The 19,256-nt window shown below is 34.4% G+C and overlaps 1 protein-coding gene across 1 annotated transcript in view; it reads left to right on the top strand.

Moving 5' to 3' along the window:
• Positions 1–19,256, top strand: part of LRP1B (LDL receptor related protein 1B) — a 1,450,575-nt gene that overhangs the window by 505,127 nt on the left and 926,192 nt on the right. Inside the window, exon 6 of the mRNA XM_057306380.1 lies at positions 5,098–5,355. Coding sequence (XP_057162363.1) covers positions 5,098–5,355 — 258 coding nt within the window. The remainder of the gene's footprint in view (positions 1–5,097; positions 5,356–19,256) is intronic.

Here is a 19,256-nt window from a genome sequence, read left to right as displayed (position 1 = left end):
GGGAAACAGAGAAACAAATTTCACCATGTATGTTTTCGACATGAAAAGAAAAAAATTTTCAATCCCGTTTTTGTTTGTTTGTTTGTTTTCCACTTACATTAACTTCATTCACATTTTTAGTTTGGGTTGGTTGTATTTGATCTCTATATCATTTCAGTAAAGCTTTTCCTCACTCTTTAAACTAGATAATTTCCTATACTTCATATTCAACTTTTTGTTTTTTGCACAAATTTGGAAGACTTTTTTTTTTTTTTTTAATTTATAGTCTCTTTACACAGATTGCTCTTCATTTTGTTTCCTATTGTAGTTCACCTTCTATGGCACATTGCATAATTTTTTATTACAAATTGTTAGCATTTTTCACATTTCTAACCATCCCATTTTTATTATTTTTAAAGACTTTATATACTTTGTATATGATAAATTAAAAGCACAACTTTAAAAACTCCTCTTTCAGTTATTTCAAGGTTGTATTTGTTAACAACTGATTCTTTGGGCTGCATTGATAATAGTTTTCTGTTTTCTTACACATTCAGTCTTACTCTGATTCTTCATTTTATATATTTTACATGTGAGTCACTATTTAACTTTTATCCAGTTGAACCTGAGATTCTTTTTGTTTTTTAATTTGTTTTTTTCATCTTTGGCTCAATGCATATTAAGGTATAGCGACTGAACTTCATTCAGTGGAGATAATTGCTCACAATTGCAGAGAAATTAGTATACAATGTAACTAGTTAATAAACTTTTACATGTGTATATATCCATGTACATACATTTGTTATAACATAAATATTAATTAGGTTTATATTTATGTGTAAGTACCTGAATCCATAATTCTAATCATGTAAAAGGAAAATAGCTGAACTAATATTGTTAGAATTGAATGGAAGAATAGGAGTTTGAAAGAAACCTGAAACATAAGTTTTATTCACTCTGAAAACATTCATTTAGAATTAACCATCTGTCAAAATCATATTATTATAAGTATATACATATACATTTAGTATATTCATGACTATGAGAGGATAAGGATATGTTTGCAAGGATGTGGTTATAGTGGCTTGAAATTTAAACAGGCATTTTTATGAATCTATTCAGATGAGCTTCTCTGTGTTTCCAAGTTTCTCTTTTTGATTCACAGTTTTCTAATCAGTCTTCAAAAATTGTAGCTCCGATTAATATAACATATATGATAGGAAAAAAACACTTTCTGATCATACAGATCATGAATACATATCTTTATAGCTGTTTGGGAGAGAAAATACCTGTTTTTTATGCCACTGACATATGGTGAATGGTGAAGAAGATGAGGATAATTTTTCTTCCCCAGCATGACATAATTGACAGCCTGTTGGAGAGGTTTATTCAGGCTAAGTCTTGGTTCTCTAAGTTAGAATATTCATTGAGTACTTTCTTACGTTTTGATCTCTTCTATATGGAAAGTTAGTATTTATTACTTCTAAGAGTTGATGTAGGTATTCCTTTGACTAAAGTCATCTAATGTGCTTTCTAACTGTTCCTTTGGGAAAACTGTCCACTGACTCTAAGAACGGCATTTTTAAAGAACATCACGTTTATTCTGATCAGACTTATATCCTTGTTACCCAAGCTAATAATGCTCTTACCTTGGCATGTGGAAACATGAGGTAATGATGCACACTGGAGATCAGATGTAGTGTGGGTTGAGGCAGATTACCTATGCAGGCTTTCATGAAGTAGAAAAAAAAAAAAGGATTTATATCCTTAGCCCCTGATTATTTTTGTGGGTTCTTTGTTTCAATGGCTCCCTCCCACTACCATAAGTAGGCCTTATGTTATTTGTGTAAAGAGGGAAACCACAGCTAATAATTAACCGAGACACATGAATATTATTTCAATGAAGCACATCACAACTAACTGGAGGAAGTATCCTTCCTCCAGTGTGTCATTTGAATTTTTAAAGTCACCATTATCAATCAAACCACCTCAAATTATGAAGCATATGACTACGTTGGTTTTCTGTTTTCAAAAGTTATAAAATCAGTGGGTGCTGTGTTTTGCATTAAAACAATCAACTGATTCACTCAAAAAGCAACTATAAAAATCAGATAGATTGATCAGTTATGTCAAGTAAGCATTGCCTGTGTTGACCATTAATTCATTTTTATCTCGGGGGCACCTGGGTGGCTCAGTTGTTAAACGTCTGCCTTTGGCTCAGGCGTGATCCCGGCATTCTAAGATCAAGCCCCACATCAGGCTCCTACGGTGGGAGCCTGCTTCTTCCTCTCCCACTCCCCCTGCTTGTGTTCCCTCTCTCACTGGCTGTCTCTCTCTCTGTCAAATAAATAAATAAATAAAATCTTTTAAAAAATTTCATTTTCATCTCAGTTTCTAAGGGAAAATCAGTATTCCTTCATATTCTAGCCTCACTCCAAAGAACATTTATTACATAAGTAAATTTACTGACTGGCAACCAGTTAAGAAATTATTGTCTACATCTGGACTTCTCATAAAGCTTGGAAGCAAAGAAACGTTCAGTAGTGGTTCACTTTTTAATGAGAGGCAATTTCACTAAAGGTCATTTCGGTTGTCAAATGAAAACAGTAAGCACTGACAGACTGGCAATATATTTTTGTTAACCTCATAACACAGCCACCTAAGACCCCTTCATAACCTGAGAAATCTATGATCCAACAGGTTTCAGGAGTGCTAAGGTCAATTGGAAAACAACAGAGCTAGAAGTGTTGAAAAGGGACTAAGTCTGGACTTCCAAAGTAGGGAATGGCAAGGGCAAGCATTGCATGGTTCAAGATGGATTTAAGAGGTTAAGAGAGAAGCCAACTAGCTAACCAAGCTTGATGTGGTCCCTTGACAAGGTTATGTCAAGCAGAGATAATCCACAATTTTACTAATTCTTCTGAAGGAACTCTTTATTGTGGAAATGATCTCAACATTTTAAAGACTTCTTTTTTGTTGGGCTAATTAATTGTATAATCTCATTGAGACTTGTTGTTGTTTATTTTTGTTTGTTTTGATGTTTTTATTAAGTCAAAAACTTCTAGTGTCTCTCAGTAGGTGGAGAAGAATTTAATGCCTTGTTTGATTTAATTCCTTAGGGGGTAAAAATCCAAATGCTGTTCTATCTAAGTAAAATACAAGGACCCTGATATCCCTACTCACGTCAGAAATGATGAAGACCATTAAATAATCATTTAAAAGTTTAGACTTATTTAATTATATTACTCATAATATACATATTTGCTTTTGTCCTACCTTTACAATAGTTCAGTGTCAGTTTCTTGAATGATCAAATGATGTTTATGAAATTTTCTGTTAGCCAGTCTTTCACTGGATTCCATTTATCAGTTAAAAAAAACAATTATTTTGTAACATTTCAGCGAATTCTTCTAAAAGACTCTACTCTGCAAGAATTCCATGTGTCCATTTTATGTATTCAGAAATTTGTATTTAATAAGTGCTAGATTCTAAATGCTAGAGATATAGCACCAGAAGTAAAAATAATAAATCATACATATATATATATACACACACACACACAATGTTTGGTGGTGATAAGTGAAAAATGAAGCAGGGAAGGTTTATAGGGAGTTTGTATAAAGAGTTTGTAAGGGCTTGTGATTTTCACAAAGCAAAGTGGTAAGAGAAGTCTTCACCAGAAAGGTAACATTCAAATAATACCCTAAAGGAAGTGAGCAAGTCAGATATTCCAATATATGGGGTTGATTACTCTAGGAACAAGGAAGAACTTCTGAAATGGAAGCTTATTTGGCTTGTTGTTTAAGGAACAGCAAGAAGGGTGGTTTGTCTGGAGGGAAATGGCAAGGGTGAGAGTAGTAAGGAGATAAAGGAAATGAGGTCAAACAGCTAATGAATATAGATTATGGAGGGCTTTATAGAGCATTATAAAGGCTGACTTTTACTCTGATTGAAATGGAGCTTTTTGAGGAATTGGGCAGAAGACTGACTTGATTGACATTAACATTTTAAAGGTACAACTGGTTATTGTATTGAGATAGACTAAAGAGGAGGAGGGCATTGATGAAAGCAGAGAAACCATGTAGAAGGCTCTTGGAATGATCTAGTTGAGAGATGATGGCAGCTTGGAGCAGGGTGGTAGTTAGTAACAGTCACTGAGAAATGGTGGGATTCCTGATCTGTTTGGCATCAGAATCAAAGATATCTATTGATACTTTGGATGTAGGGCAGAAAAAAAAAAAGAGGAATTGAGGATTTCCAAACTTTTTATTTCCTAATTATCACTAAAGCTACTCTGATTATGACTGTATCACTAAACTCTTTCAATACTAATTTTACATGAAATTTTACTGTTACCTTTAAATCTTAATGGGCTTTGGAATTTTGGTCAATTAGTACATATTCATTAAAAACTCACTACTCCTAACATAAGCAAAGATGAATTGTTCTAAAAGTAATATCAAGCAAATTTATGTTACTTCAATCTTATTTTCCTGACTATAGAGAAGGAACGTGGAAAGAAGTAGCTCAGTAATCATAATCTAGTCACCAAGGCAATGTGGGTCAGTCAAGGAGCCAGTGTGGTTTAAGTCACAGGTGCTGTTTGTATGGGCTTATGAGCTTTGCATATTTCACTCTAGAAAATCCATTTCTGGCTTCACACATCCACCTCAAAAAGGCATGCCCTTGCTTACAAGGGAAGCCTCTAACTCTGTATGGAAAGGTCAGTCCAGATCCTCCTTGCTAAAAAAATCAAAACAAACAAACAACAAAAAACAAAACCAAAAAAAAAAAAAAAAAAAAACCAAATGACAACTCACAGCACTTATTTATTTACCAACAATGAAAGTAAATAGCATCGTCCTCATGTTTACACAACACATTACAACTAAGAACATAAAGAATACAAATGCTCAGTGGTCTATGTTTTCCTAGAGAAGTTAACTGAAATACATAGTGAAGCATATATAGGAATTATTAATAAATACTTTTGCAAGCATTTTTTGAAATTTAAAGATGCACTAAAATATATGACTAGGTTTTAGTAAGTGATGCAAAATTGTGAAAATAAAAAAATTGACTCATTGAACTCACTTCTCTCTTTCTCTTTTATTCCAGAACCTACAGATAGGTTGCCTATGCTCTTAATTGCAAATTCTGAAACAATTGAGGTTTTCTATCTTAATGGAAGTAAAATGGCAACCCTGAGCTCAGTCAATGGAAATGAAATTTATACTCTGGATTTTATTTATAATGAAGACATGATTTGTTGGATCGAATCAAGAGAATCTTCAAACCAACTCAAATGTATCCAGATAACAAAAACAGGAAGATTAACAGATGAGTGGACAATCAATATTCTTCAATCCTTCCACAGTGAGTATTTCAATTCATATTATATGTCACCCTTTAAGGATTTCATTTACAGACCAGTAAACAAGATTCTTAGATTTTTCTAGCACAGTATTTGGCTATTGGAAACCTATATATGCAAATATGAATACGCTTAAATAAGTGTATTCACTACCTGTTTTGAATATACACACACATACACGTATAGTTTCACTGTTCATGTAAGTAGTAAGTTACAGAGTTAATTTTAATTTTCTTTAATGCTTATTACAGTGTTACCTAAATGAGAATTGTAATTTGCCACTGAGTGATAGTTCGCAATGTGATAGTGAAGGTGGGATTTTTAGAAAGGAAGAAACAGAGTTGATAATTATAAACTCATCAACTGTAGTGTTTATTAACATGCCTTAAAACTATTAGATTCATGCTAATTGGTAACAACTACCTGTGTTTGTTGACTTTTTTCTTAGCAAATCAGAGTTTTTATGCATCTTCCAAAAGAGAGATTTGTGATTTTGATTTACCTTGATTTCTCATGCTAGAAATCCACAAACTAGCAACTGTACTTCCTGCGTATTACTGTAAATTGAAATCACATTGTTACACAGACACACACGTTCCTTCTTCTGCGCTGGTGCTCTCTCTTTCTCTATCTCTCCTGACCTCCACCCCTCCAACGCAGGAGTATAAATTTACTTGTGCTTGCCTGGGGAAACTGTATGCATGAGAATTTTAAGATACGTCCATTTATTTTATGATTTACAGAAAAAAAATTATTATTGCAAACGCTGCTACCATAAAAATTGGTAGAAAAATAAAGAAAAATATGCAGTCAAGTTAAGAAGGAAAAAAAAAGTGCTTGATAGAAATAATGTAGTTTTCAGATGTAGAATGTTTGGTGATTTGGATTCGATAATTATATTTTATTAATATTTTTGACATACAATTAAAGGGATTGGTTATTAATCTTTATTAAACATAAGAAAACAGTACCTTGTAATATGTAATAAGTATCATTATATTAAATGAACCGGTGGCAAAAATTATAAAAAATGTAATATAAAGGTATGATTGTATATGGTTAAATGAACATAAATAAATGTTTAACAAATAGAATCCAATGCTTTGAAAATCCTCTTAACATAAATGAAAGAATTGGTAAAGCCATTTATTGTGACACTGGACCAAAATGCCTAGTAAAAGCAGTAGACACTGGCTATTTTCAAGGATTCTATGGAAAACGATAATTCCTAATAAATAGTAAATAACAAGGGCTGCCTGCACAAGGAGAGGTGCTGTGTGATTTGAGTATTTCAGCCATTGGCTGAGGCAGCTGTTGGAAACTGTTAAAAAAAAAAAAAAAAGCACCCCAGTCTCTGCCACATTAGTGATTACCTTAACTAATCCAATGCATTTGTCCCTCACAAATGGAATGAATATGGCAGTCAAATAGCTAGGATATTCACTAAGTTGCCAGGTAAAATTATTTTCCAGGTTTACTTAAGCAACTTTTCTACATTTAATATGCTCTATTAGTAGTAGCAATTTCTTCTGTAATATATATTTTTAAAACAACTTTTTTTTTCTTTAAGTAAATCTAGGGATGGTGAAGCAATTGCACATTAGAACATCTATAGAATATAATTTGCAACTTAGATTGCATTTGTTATATGACAATCCTTGGCAAATCTAGAAAACTAAAGTCATTTTTGTGAAGCAATTCACTGAAATGCTGAATAGAGCATTCATTTTGAGCTATAAATAATAAATGCAATGGAAATCTTTTAATTAGAATAAATATTTTTTGACAAAGTCAGATAAAGTCAGATTTAAGGTATACAATTTCAGTCACTGTAGAAAAAAGTGATTAAATGTGTGGAAGTAATTTAATGATGGGAGTGGAACAGAGGTGTGAGCAGGGCTGGTCTCCTCTATCCTTGCTTGTAAACCATGAATTTTATCAACATGTCAGAGAATAGCTGCCATTAGATATGGTGGGCTGTTCATTCACTGTGACAATTTTTGAGTTGATAATGAAGTTGGAATATTCCTTGCATGTATAATTACATAAAATCTCTGCTGTACCATATAAGTAAAAATAATGAACTGATGGGAGTATGCCTGAATACCTGTCACTATCCACTCTTCCATAGATGCTTTTCTCTGAATTTGCCTGAGGAAAGCGTTCTTTTTTGAAAAAAATAAACATAATTTTTTTTCCAAAAATTTACCGTGAGGAGAAAAACAACCGTTACAGGTCAAACTGACTTGCACTTAAAATTTGCATAATGGTTTATTTAAACAGTTCAGTGCAATATTAAAATCTGTATTTTCTATCTCATCTCACTGGATACACACCACGTTTCTGTATGCCTTTCCTGTTTTATCATAGAAAAAAATTTTAGCTACAGACCTCAGATATATTAGACAATCCTGAATGGCTAAAACAAAGGCAGAGATGGGACAGCTAAATCTTACATTCTTTCTTCTACATTGGAAGGGCAAATACTGGTGCCTTCAAAGAACCTCCCAAATCCTCCACAAACAATATCTATAACTGTGCTGTGTGTGTGAGTGTGTGTGTGTATGTAGCTAGTTAATACAACATGTTCCTGCTGGAATCTGGAATTTTAGCAAAGTGATCAGGCCACCCATTGAGTTCTCAAAAAAAAAAAAAAAAAAAAGAGAGAGGAGGAGAAAGAGTTAAAATTAGCAAAGATGTTGATCTGAGGACACATTTCCAGGGAATTTTCAGAATTCTTTTTTGTTACCATATGCTTAATGTTGTAGGCAGTGATATTAAATTATGTCTTAATTTTTACATTAACATTAGATGAATTTATACTTTGAAGTAAGTAAACCATTCTGATTTACATTCAGTACGCAATCATAAAAGACTGTCCTGAATGCCTACTAAAAAGAAAAGAAGAACAAAAAACACTCTCAGCACTCTGTTCCTCTATAAATTTGTCTTTATTGTTAGTTCAGTTGTCAGGCTGCAAAGAACTAAATTACTATTTATTGTCATTTGGCAACATGCTTGAAACTCACCAAAGCAGATATTAGACATGTGCTAAGCTTCAATTGTTATTTTTTTTCTATGAATTTGGTCAAATATACCTTACACACCAGAAGTGTATTCCCGTACAAATTTTGCTTGATGTTACATAGAATTTTTAGATCATTATTCTCATAGTATTTTTTTGTCTAGATTCACATGTCTGCTTGTTTCATTACGGATTTTAATAATCAAAGTGGGACTCTCTTGGTGATCCCATCATGACGCCATATACCAAGTAGAACAAAATATTTAGCAGGTTTTCCTAATCTACCAATCTGAAATGTGGAAATTAAAATGTTCTTTTCATGATGAATAAATAAATCATGTACTATATTTGAAATCCATGACATCTAATTACTAAAATCTGTTTCTGTCTTGATAAACTCTATCGTGATAGAAGAAAGAAGGAAATGAGGGAAGGAGAGAAAAGAGAAGGAAAAAAAAAGAGGATATTATTTTTATGGGAAGTAGTCCTAGTAAAATAATTTCTAACTTAGTATTTATTTGATAATTTTTCTCTATAAATATAATAATTGTTTACTTTAATTCTTTCTTTTTATATTGCATTTCCTTAAAGAATTTATGCCAAGTAAACTGGGCATTTTTTTCTCCTCATATTCCTTGACCATTACAAATTTTTAATGTTGCAGACACATTTACAATAGGAACTTAACATCAACTGTAAAGGCAATGAGAAGTAGGAGCATAATTAAGCAAAGTAATAAAACTAGCGTGTAGCACTTATTTTTGATTAAGATTATGGGTTTTAAATTTTAAATTTTATTTTTTTCAGGCTTTAACATCTTGTGACTTGTACATTTATTTTAACACTGGTTTATATTTCTATCTCCACAATATTTGGGGTAAAAGGAATGGTGAGTTGATATGGTCCTAGCTCTGTGATTACCTGGGTATCTGACGTTATGCAAATCATTTTAAAATGAAAGAACTTATTTCATAACCGCTAAGATCCTGCCCAGATTTAAACATACTTTCTCCTTCCATTACTTTGTGTTTGTTTTTCTCATAATTTGACGTATTCCTATGTGTGTGTGTGTGTGTTTGTGTGTGCGCACGCATGTGAGTGAAAGGAAGAGTATTTGTTTCTTCCCCCTTTTTATCCCTTTCTTATTTTTCTCCCACCTAATCACTCTCAATAGGTACACTTCAGTATCTTTATAATACAAGTTCCTAAAATATGCTCCTTGGGACACCAGTTCTGTAAGACATTTTTGGAAAAATGACTTTATGGTCAAATAAGTTTAGGAAATTTTGTATGCTATGGAACCTATTGGAGATTTATATATACGTAGCATGTTAAAGATTATTCAAAATCCTTCAGTAAAGTACCTGTTTTACTTTGTGTAGCCCAGAATTCCCTTTACTTGATTACTAAACACTTGATTGATATTTTTGTGGGTGTGTCTGTGAGTGTGTTTCTTTGGACACTTGCGTCTAAGGAGGTGGTATGAGTGTGTATATATGCCTAATATGTATTAACATCCCTAATATCTAGGGTTTTATGTTATCCACTTTGAAAAATATTGTTTTAAAGGTCTTAGGGAGACTCACTCAGATTGGATTCTCTCATCACATTTTTATATATTCACTGTCTTTGTGGCTAAAGCTATACAAACTGTATGTGCAAAAAGATACAGAGACTTACTATAATCACAGTTTTCTAGCTATTTCTTCCTAATGGCCTAACTGCTTTTAGTCGGCACACAAAGGATATAGGGTCCAGATACCACATACTCTGAGATTATAACAACACCAGAGTCTGTTTCAGAATTGGAGCTGACAGGAATTAGATATGCAATAAAGATTTGCACATATGTGAAATTCATTCCAGGAAAAGGCGTAGCCTAAAAGATCATTTGTGGTTGAGGATGTAGCAAAGAGTACGTTTTAGTACTAATTTTAAAAAGACAGTGTCCGGTAACTTTTAAATTTTAACATTTTTTTCCAGAGTTGGTTAAAAAGTATGCTGACAAAACCTTTTGATGATAGAAGAGCAATGTCAGAGAAAGACAACTATCAAAGGATCTCACTCCTATGTGGATTTAAGAAAGAGAACAGATGAACATAGGGGAAGGGAAAGAAAAATAAGACAAAGACAGAGAGGGAGACAAACTAATAGAGATTCTTAACTACAGGAAACAAACTGAGGGTTGCTTTAGAGGAGGGGCTGGGGGATGGGGTAACTGGGTGATGGGTATTAAGGAAGGCACTTGATGGAATGAGCACTGGGTGTTATATGAAACTGATGAATCACTAAATTACCTCTGAAACTAATAATATACTGTATGTTAATTAAATTGATTTTAAATTTAAAAAAATAGCAATGTCAAATAAAGAGATGGTAATATAGATGGTGAAAGATTTTTAAAAAGTTTGTGACATACAGGTCTAGATTAAAAATATATATATACTGTGTTGGGGCATATTCATAGGTGTCAGTTGTCAAAAAGGTAGCATTCCATAGTGTAGTCCTGATAATTTTCTAAGTACCTCATAAAACTTAGAAGGCCTCAACTCCATTATACGGAATTCCCTTTGCTTTGATTTTGGGCTTAACAAATAACTTCGAGGTTTGGTTTCTCACACACCAAATTCCTCTAGGGAGGAATTTGTTAGGTGGGTGCCTGTTATTAATTGTGTCACTGCAGCATCCTACCAGTAGTTGTAAATTAACAAATTGACATTCTGGTTGATCTCTTAGTCTCCTGGGAGTCTGGTAAACATGAAATAATTCTCCAAAGCCTGCTAATCCTTTGGTGAACAACTCAAACAATGTTCCTGAATTTGCAAATCTAATGATTAAATGTGGGCTTAAGATAGTCTGTAAATCGTTATCATCTTAGTGACAACATTTACTTGATAAAGTTATGTTTTCTTAGCAACTTTTGTTATTTTAATGTGAGAATTAATCCATAGCATTTTAATCTCACCGTTTTAAGGTGATGCTAAAGAAAATGTTTCTGTCTCTTTAAGTATTATTATTCAATTTAGTTTCACTCAAAAATAGGTAGTTATGCTACATTTCCAAAACTAAATGGTTAAGGAAGCCTTATGTACCACTCGTCAACAACGAGACTAACTTTCCAACAAATCCATATAATAACACACACCCCAAAATTGTGCTAGACAATGTTTTTAATCCTGAAAATTCACAAAAAGGCAAGAATTCTATTGCCAAAGAAGCTTCCATTTAATTGTTGTTATTGTTGGGAAATATTTTGCAACAACAGCAATAATAGCAACACAAACCTTTATGGTTTCCCTTGTGGCTTCGTAGAACAGTTCAACTTATCTGAAATGGTAAGAACAATTTATTATCCATATGAAATACCTCACCTGGCCTTAAGACTTGATTGTTTGTATTGTTTAAAAATATATTGATGATTTGTTTGGACTTGTGAGAGGTAGGTGAAATCAAAATTATTATAAAGTTCTGACTTCTTCATAGAAGACTCACTATGTCTGAAAGAATACTTTTTTTTTTTTTTTTCTGAATAACTTTTGGTACATCAGTCCAGGTTCTGTGTGGGCAACAGACACCTCACTGTTTGAATCAGGAAGGGCTTTAATACTGAATGCTCTCAAAATTGTTGGAAGATATGAAGGAGAGAATTCTAGACTGTGCCTTTGAAATGACATCCAGATAAGACAGAACTTTAGAGGCTGCCATGATTCTCTGTATCAGAACTATGCTGGAAAAAAAAAAAAAAATCCACTGCTCTTGCTACCGCTGCAGTGGCAGCTGCCTTTGAAGCCCTGACAACTGGAGACTGGATGTCCCCAGCTGCAATCCAGAAGCAGGAACTCTTGTGATGAAGCCGAGGCCACTCCTGCTGCGCCCACGCCGGTTCCTGTCAGGGACCTGGGTGATGGCCACTGAGAATTACTCCAAATGCCTTACTTACAGCAATCGTGCCTCCCAATCAAAAATGTTAAAATGGGCAGGAAAATGGCCTCCCATTTTTTTTTTTTTTCCAACTTCCCAAGTGCCTGTCAGTGAGCTTCCAAAAACAGCTTCGAGTTTGTGTGGCAAATAGTTTAAGGCTTTTCGGTCTCTTCAAATGGACAGAAAACAGAATGAGATTGAGAGGGCCAATCCAGAGTACCCAGCATAGATCTTGGGGTGTCTTTTATCTGCAAATAGTTAATATCAATTTTTTCTTACTTGAAATTATTTTTTTGCTTTTTCATAGTTACTTACAACTTCAAACCGGTATTGGAGCAGGTTATACTCCTTTGAGTATACTCCTTTGAGAATAACTTTTTTTTTTTTTTAATTCACATTATGTCAGTGTGTTTTTACAGTTTCTTATCTTTCTTTGGAATCATCACTTTACTTAAAGAAAAGACTCCCATATTTTCGCCAAAGTACCCCATTAGACCCAGTCCATTATTTGTCTCCTCTCAATGGATTTCAGAAACTGGTCAAGTATTTCATCTTCCTTCATGGACATCAAAACAAAACAGAACAAAACAAAACAAAAAGGGTTATGTCTGGCAGGAAGAAAGATGGCATCATTGGATTCTACTGACATACACATGCAGGTTTTGAAAATAATCCTTTTATTGTTTGCTTTTGTTATCACAAAGAAAGATATTTAGTTGTCTCTGAAGTTCTCAATAGGAACAACATTCAGTTAAATTTTTAAAAAGACATTTAAAAATGAAATAAAGCTTTCTTTTAAACTTCTCTGTATCAGATGCAAGTTTTACTCTCTCAGAGCCTTGAGGATTTGATTTGTAAGAAGAATATAACTGACTAAATTAGATTCATTATGGCTATCTCCACAAAAATTTTGAACGTGGAGGGGTGCATTATGATTGTGATTACTCACACAAAAGGCCATTGGGAATTACAGCAGGTACTTAGATAATTTGTGCAAAAAGATGTTTGTTCCTAAACTATAGATAATTGAGGCAAAATGCTTCTAATGTGTGAATTATGCAAATAATCAGCTCAGTGTTCCATCCCATTCTATGTTAGGCCTGAGCTTTTATTTTGGGACTCTCAATTAATGTTGTCCATCCTATTTCCATGGGATGAGATTCACACAAAATTACAAGGAGAATCAAGGTAATTATTTTGATAAACACAAGCTCAATTTTCCAACTTTTTCCCCTTGAATTATATTGGCTTATCTTGGATATATCTAGTTCAGTTCCGGATCACCATGATAAAGTGAATATCACAATAAAGCAAGTCAAGTTTTGTTTGTTTGTTTCCCAGTCAATATAAAGGAAATTTTTACACTATACTATAGTCTATTAAGTGTGCAATAGCATTATGTCTAAAAAAAACAGTGTACATAACTTGCTTAACATTTACTGTATTGCTGGGGTGCCTGGGTGGTGTAGTCAGTTAAGCCTCCAACTCTTGGTTTCAGCTCAATCACAATCTCAGGGTCATGAGACCGATCCCTGCTTTGGGCTCTGCTGTCAGTTCAGAATCTGCTGGAGATTCTCTCCCCTCTCCATTCACCCCTCTTGCATGTGTTCTCTCTCTCTCTCTCTCTCTCTTTCTCTAAAAATAAATAAATCTTAAAAAATATATATATATATATATATATATATATATATATATATTTTGCTCATATCCATCAAAGGAGGCACTGTCTGTGGCAACTATAGCCTTAAGGAATATATTTCTTGGTGTGCCTGGGTGGCTCAGTTGGTTAAGCGTCTGCCTTCAGCTCAGGTCATGATCCCAGGGTCCTGGGATCAAGCCCCATGTTGGGCTCCCTGCTCAGCTGGGGACCTGCTTCTTCTTCTCCCTCTGCCTGCCACACCCCTTGCTTGTGCTCTCTATCTCTCTGTCAAATAAATAAATAAAATCTTTTAAAAAAAATAAATGTATTTCTTAAATAGTAAGACTTGAAAATCAAAATTACTCCTTGATCCATCGGTGCAGAATGGATGTTGTGTTAGCAGGCATGAAAACAACATTAATCTTGGTGTACACACCTAGCAGAGCTCTAGGGTGACAAGGTGCATTGTCAATGAGCAGTAATATCGTGAAAGAATTCTTGTGTATGTGTGTGTGTGTGTTTTCCTTTTGCAATAGGTCTCTGCAGTGTTTTTAAAATATTCAGTAAGCCCTGTTGTAAACGGGTGGGTACTGTCATCCAGGCTTCCTTGTTCCATTTACAGAACACAGGCAGAGTAGTGTAGCATAATTCTAAGGGCCCTTGGATTTTTGGAATGGTAAGTAAGTATTAGATTCAACTGAAAGTCACCCACCGCATTAGCCCAATGTGATGTTAGGCAATCTCTTGAAGATTTGAAGCCAGACATTGGCTTCTCCTCTGTAGCTATAAAAGTCCTAGATGGCATCCTCTTCCAATAGAAGGCTGTTTTGTCTGCACTGAAAATCTGTGCAGTGTAGCTACCTCCATTAATGATATTAGCTAGATCTCCTGGCTAACTTGCCACAGCTTCTATATCAGCACTTGCTCCTTTATCTTGCACTTTGCAGCTTCCTCAGCTTTCAGTCTTCATAGAATTAAAGAGAGTTAGGTTCTTGTTCTGGGTTAGGTTTTAGTTTAAGGGAATGTTGTAGAATGTTTGATCTTTTATCCAGACAACTAAAACTTTCTCTATATCAGCAATAAAGTTGTTTCACTTTCTTATCATTCATGTGTTCACTGGAATAGCCTTTTCCATTTCTGCCAAGAACTTTTCCTTTGCGTTTACAACTTGGCTAACTGGCGCAAGAATCCTAGCTTCCAGCCAGTCTTGCCCTTTGACATGCCCTAAGATTAATCATTTCTACCTTTTGATTTAAAGCAAGAGACACGTGACATTTTCCTTTCACTTGAACACTTAGAAGCCATTGTAGGGTTATTTATTGGACTAATTTCAATACTGCGATGTCCCAGGGAATAGGGAGGCCTGAGGAGAGAGAGAGAGAGAGAGGAGGGGGAATGGTCAGCTGGTGGAGCAGTCAGAACATTTCCAACATTTATCAATTAAGTTCACTGTCTTATATGGGTTTGATTCATGATGCCCCAAAACTATGACAGGAGCCCATCAAATATCACTGATTACAGATCACCATAACAAATATAATAATGAAAAACCATGAAATACGGGAAGAATTACCAAAATGTGAGACAGAGACATGAAGTGAGAAAATACAGTTAGAAAACTGGCATCTAGAAACTTGCCACTAAACTTTGGAAAAAATGAAATATATTCAAAGTTCAAAAATGCAAAGCACAATAAAATAAGGACTGCCTATACACTGAAAACCTTCTGGAAAGGATTTATTAATCCAAATACCATTTAAAACATTTGTGATTCATGGGAAGAGGTGAAAATATCAACATTCACAGAAGTTTGGCAGAAGTTGATTCCCACTGTCATGGATGACTTTAAAGGCTTCAACACATCAATGGAGGAAGTAACTGTAGATGTGGTCGAAACAGCAAGAGAACTAGAAGTAGAAGTGGAGCCTGAAGATGTGATTGAATTGCTGCATTATTACAATAAAACTTGAATGGTTGAAGAGTTACAAAAAAAGTAGTTTCTTGAGATGGAACCTAGTCCTGGTGAAAATGCTGCAAAGATTGGTGAAATGTCAACAAAATATCTAGAATATTACATAAACTTAGGTGATAAGGCTCCAATTTTCAAAGAAGTTCTACTGTGCATAAAATGCTATCAAATAGCATTGCATGCTACAGAGAGGTTGTGGGTAAAAGGAAGAGTCCATTGATGTGGCAAACTTCATCATTATATTAAGAAATGGCCACAGCTACCTCAGCCTTCAGCCACTGCCACCCTGATCAGTCAGTAACCATCAACATTGAAGTAAGACCCTCTGTCAGCAAACGGTGTGACTCACTGAAAGCTCAGGTGTCATTAACATTATTTGGGCATAAAACATGTTTTAATTAAGGTATGTACTTTTTTTTTTTTATACAGAATGCTATTACACTTAAAACTTGCTTTATTGTGGTGGTCTGGAACTGAACTCACAATATATTCAAGGTATGCCTATAGTTCATACTGAGTGAAGCATCAGATTTCTTTCTTTCTTTCTTTCTTTCTTTCTTTCTTTCTTTCTTTCTTTCTTTCTTTCTTTCCTTCTTTTTATTTTATTTTATTTATTTATTTGACAGAGAGAGACAGCCAGCGAGAGAGGGCACACAGGCAGGGGGAGTGGGAGAGGAAGAAGCAGGCTCCCAGCAGAGGAGCCTGATGTGGGGCTCCATCCCAGGACTCTGGGATCATGCCCTGAGCTGAAGGCAGATGCTTAATGACTGAGCCACCCAGGTGCCCCAATTTCTAAGCATCGTTATATAAAGTTTAAAAGTATTGAAAGATTATTATAGACAAATATTCAACAAATACATAATTTTCTTAGGGTTTCTGCTAGAAACAACTCTTCCTCTATATATACTGTTCTTAGGCTAACATTAGAATCAGATGTCTGAGGTGGAGGACTGTAAATTTGTCACTGCAGGGATCGACTAAATCTGGATTTCTCCTGTGTTAGTCTTTAATTCAGATATGCTCTAAAACCTTCGGGAATGCTTAAGTGTAAATGCTAGAAATAATCTCCACCCAGGTCAAATAAATTAAAATGATCATTTGTGATTGTTTTTCACTCTTGAGATTAACTTTTAAAATTTTTAAATAAAATAAGTAAATAAAAACAACCAAAAATATTTATTATTTTTTATTATTTATATATATGTCTCCAAAGAACTCATGCCATTTCATTACCATCATGTAATTAATCTTAACAGTAGAGTAAATTTAATCTAAAATGTTTGCTAGTAGTTAACATAGATGAGGAAACATCTTACAAATATTTGTCTTTGGCTCTTTCACTTGAATTTTTTTTTTCCTACCAGACCCAATGCAACTGATAACACTGGTCCAACTAAACCTCTATTTACAGAATCAGTCTACTAGAAATACAATCAGTACATTTTCTTCTCTTATTGTACATTGTAACTAATAACTCAGGAAAACACATCATTTTTTATTTGTTTTGTTTCAGATTCTGGGTCTGTCACTTGGATAGATTAAGAAATATGACAAATATGAACAATAAACAATAATAATGTAATATTATATAAGATGACATGATAATTGCATTATATATAATATAAATGCATAGTAATAATCATCATTTAATCAAAAGTTTGTGTTTTTAGGGATGCCTGGGTGTCTCAGTCAGTTAAGTGTCTGTCTTTGGTTCAGGTCATGATCCCAGGTCCCTGAGATTGGGCCCACGTTGGGTTCTCTGCTCAGAGGAGAGCCTGCTTCTCCCTTTCTTCCCTGCTCCTACTCTCTCTCACTATCTCTGTCTCTCTCTCTCCAATAAAACAATAAAATCTTTTTAAAAAATGTGTTTTTAGGGATATGAGTCAAAGATAATCTGAAGTAATCCAATGTGTGCAACCAGAAGTCAAGGTAACCAGTGGTCTCAGAGACAAACCATGGGCAAGGTGCCAATAAATTCTTAATAAGAGCTGCAAAGGTCTGAGAGTCATGAAATGATTCTTGGGAGGAATAGACAGCAAAGAAGGACTGTAGAGAATTGGAAGCAGTAAGGCTGTAGAAGTCAAGATATGGCAGTTTTAATGCAAAAATAGATGTGATGGCATTTCATCCCCAGTACAACATTTTGTCAGGGCAGTCTTCTGATCTTTGGTTTATTGTCCCTTCTTATTCACTTAGGTTCACCAGTTGTCGTTATTCTTCCAACTGTTATGTGGCACTATCATCCCTCAACTATTGTAACTCACCCTGGGTACTCATTCCAGCAAATTGTTATCTGCTTTTGTAATAGTACTTGTCCACATTAAATAATGTAAAACCTTCTTATATACATCTTTCCTGGGTAAAAAATAGTGACCTGCCAAATTTGAGCTCACAGGTAAAATCAAGGAAAATATTGCAGCTGATTAAAGAACAAAGGGGCTGTGACTTAAGATGACTCCCAAACTGATTGATTTAGAGGTGAGGACACAGATTTTAGGCAAGGAGTTTCTTGAGCAAAGACTAGCCTGAACAGAACAGCAGTATTGATTTGGAAACATTTACTGGGCACTTACCATGGGCTAAACACTATTTCAGGTAAAGCTCTTAAGATTTGGGATAGATGTAGTTTGGGATGAAGTGAGGACCAATAAAACTAAAACAAAGGATGAACCATTTGCGTTGTCAAATAAGGATTAATTTATTTGAGTCAAATAAGAATGCAAAGTTCGGCTAGTGGGAAAAACATTTGTGCAAACTGGTTTTGTTTTTTGTTTGTGTGTTTGTGTGTTTTGTTTCATTTTGTCTTTGCTATAGAGAGAGAATAACACTTGCATATTTTCTAAGTGCATACACTATAGGAAATAAGATTGGTTTGTAGTGTGGGTTAGAAGATGGAATTGAGAAATAGTGGAACAGTTGTTCCTTCCTCACAAGAGAAAACATAAGAACACTGAAGACTTACACAACTACCGAATATTGGCCCACCGTCCCATGTCAGAAGCACCTTCCTTGTCTTTTCTCATAAAGACATGCACAGATTGTATGTGGAACTTTGTGACTATTCGTCTAAAGAACTGGCCTTGGTGATCATTTTGACTACATTTCATGTGCTTAAGAAACAGAATTGGAGCCTAAGAAGAGGCAGTCTTTCATTAGTTAAAGGAAAAAGAGAAAGCTCTCTTATGTGCCAGAGTCTATTCTCGATTAAGGATATGCCTGCCCACAGTACACCAAATTAAACTTCTGTAATACCATTTTAATTATTATACCAAACAGACAGAGGCTTTGTTTACTCAATTCAGTTTATTTAATGTCATGTAGGGATAAAGTGAGTACATGCTTCTTGATA

This window comes from Ursus arctos, unplaced genomic scaffold (assembly GCF_023065955.2).
Source record: "Ursus arctos isolate Adak ecotype North America unplaced genomic scaffold, UrsArc2.0 scaffold_1, whole genome shotgun sequence".
NCBI classification, from domain to species: domain Eukaryota; kingdom Metazoa; phylum Chordata; class Mammalia; order Carnivora; family Ursidae; genus Ursus; species Ursus arctos.
The sequence above is the reverse complement of the archived record's forward strand: the minus strand, read 5'-3'. Positions and strand labels throughout refer to the sequence as shown.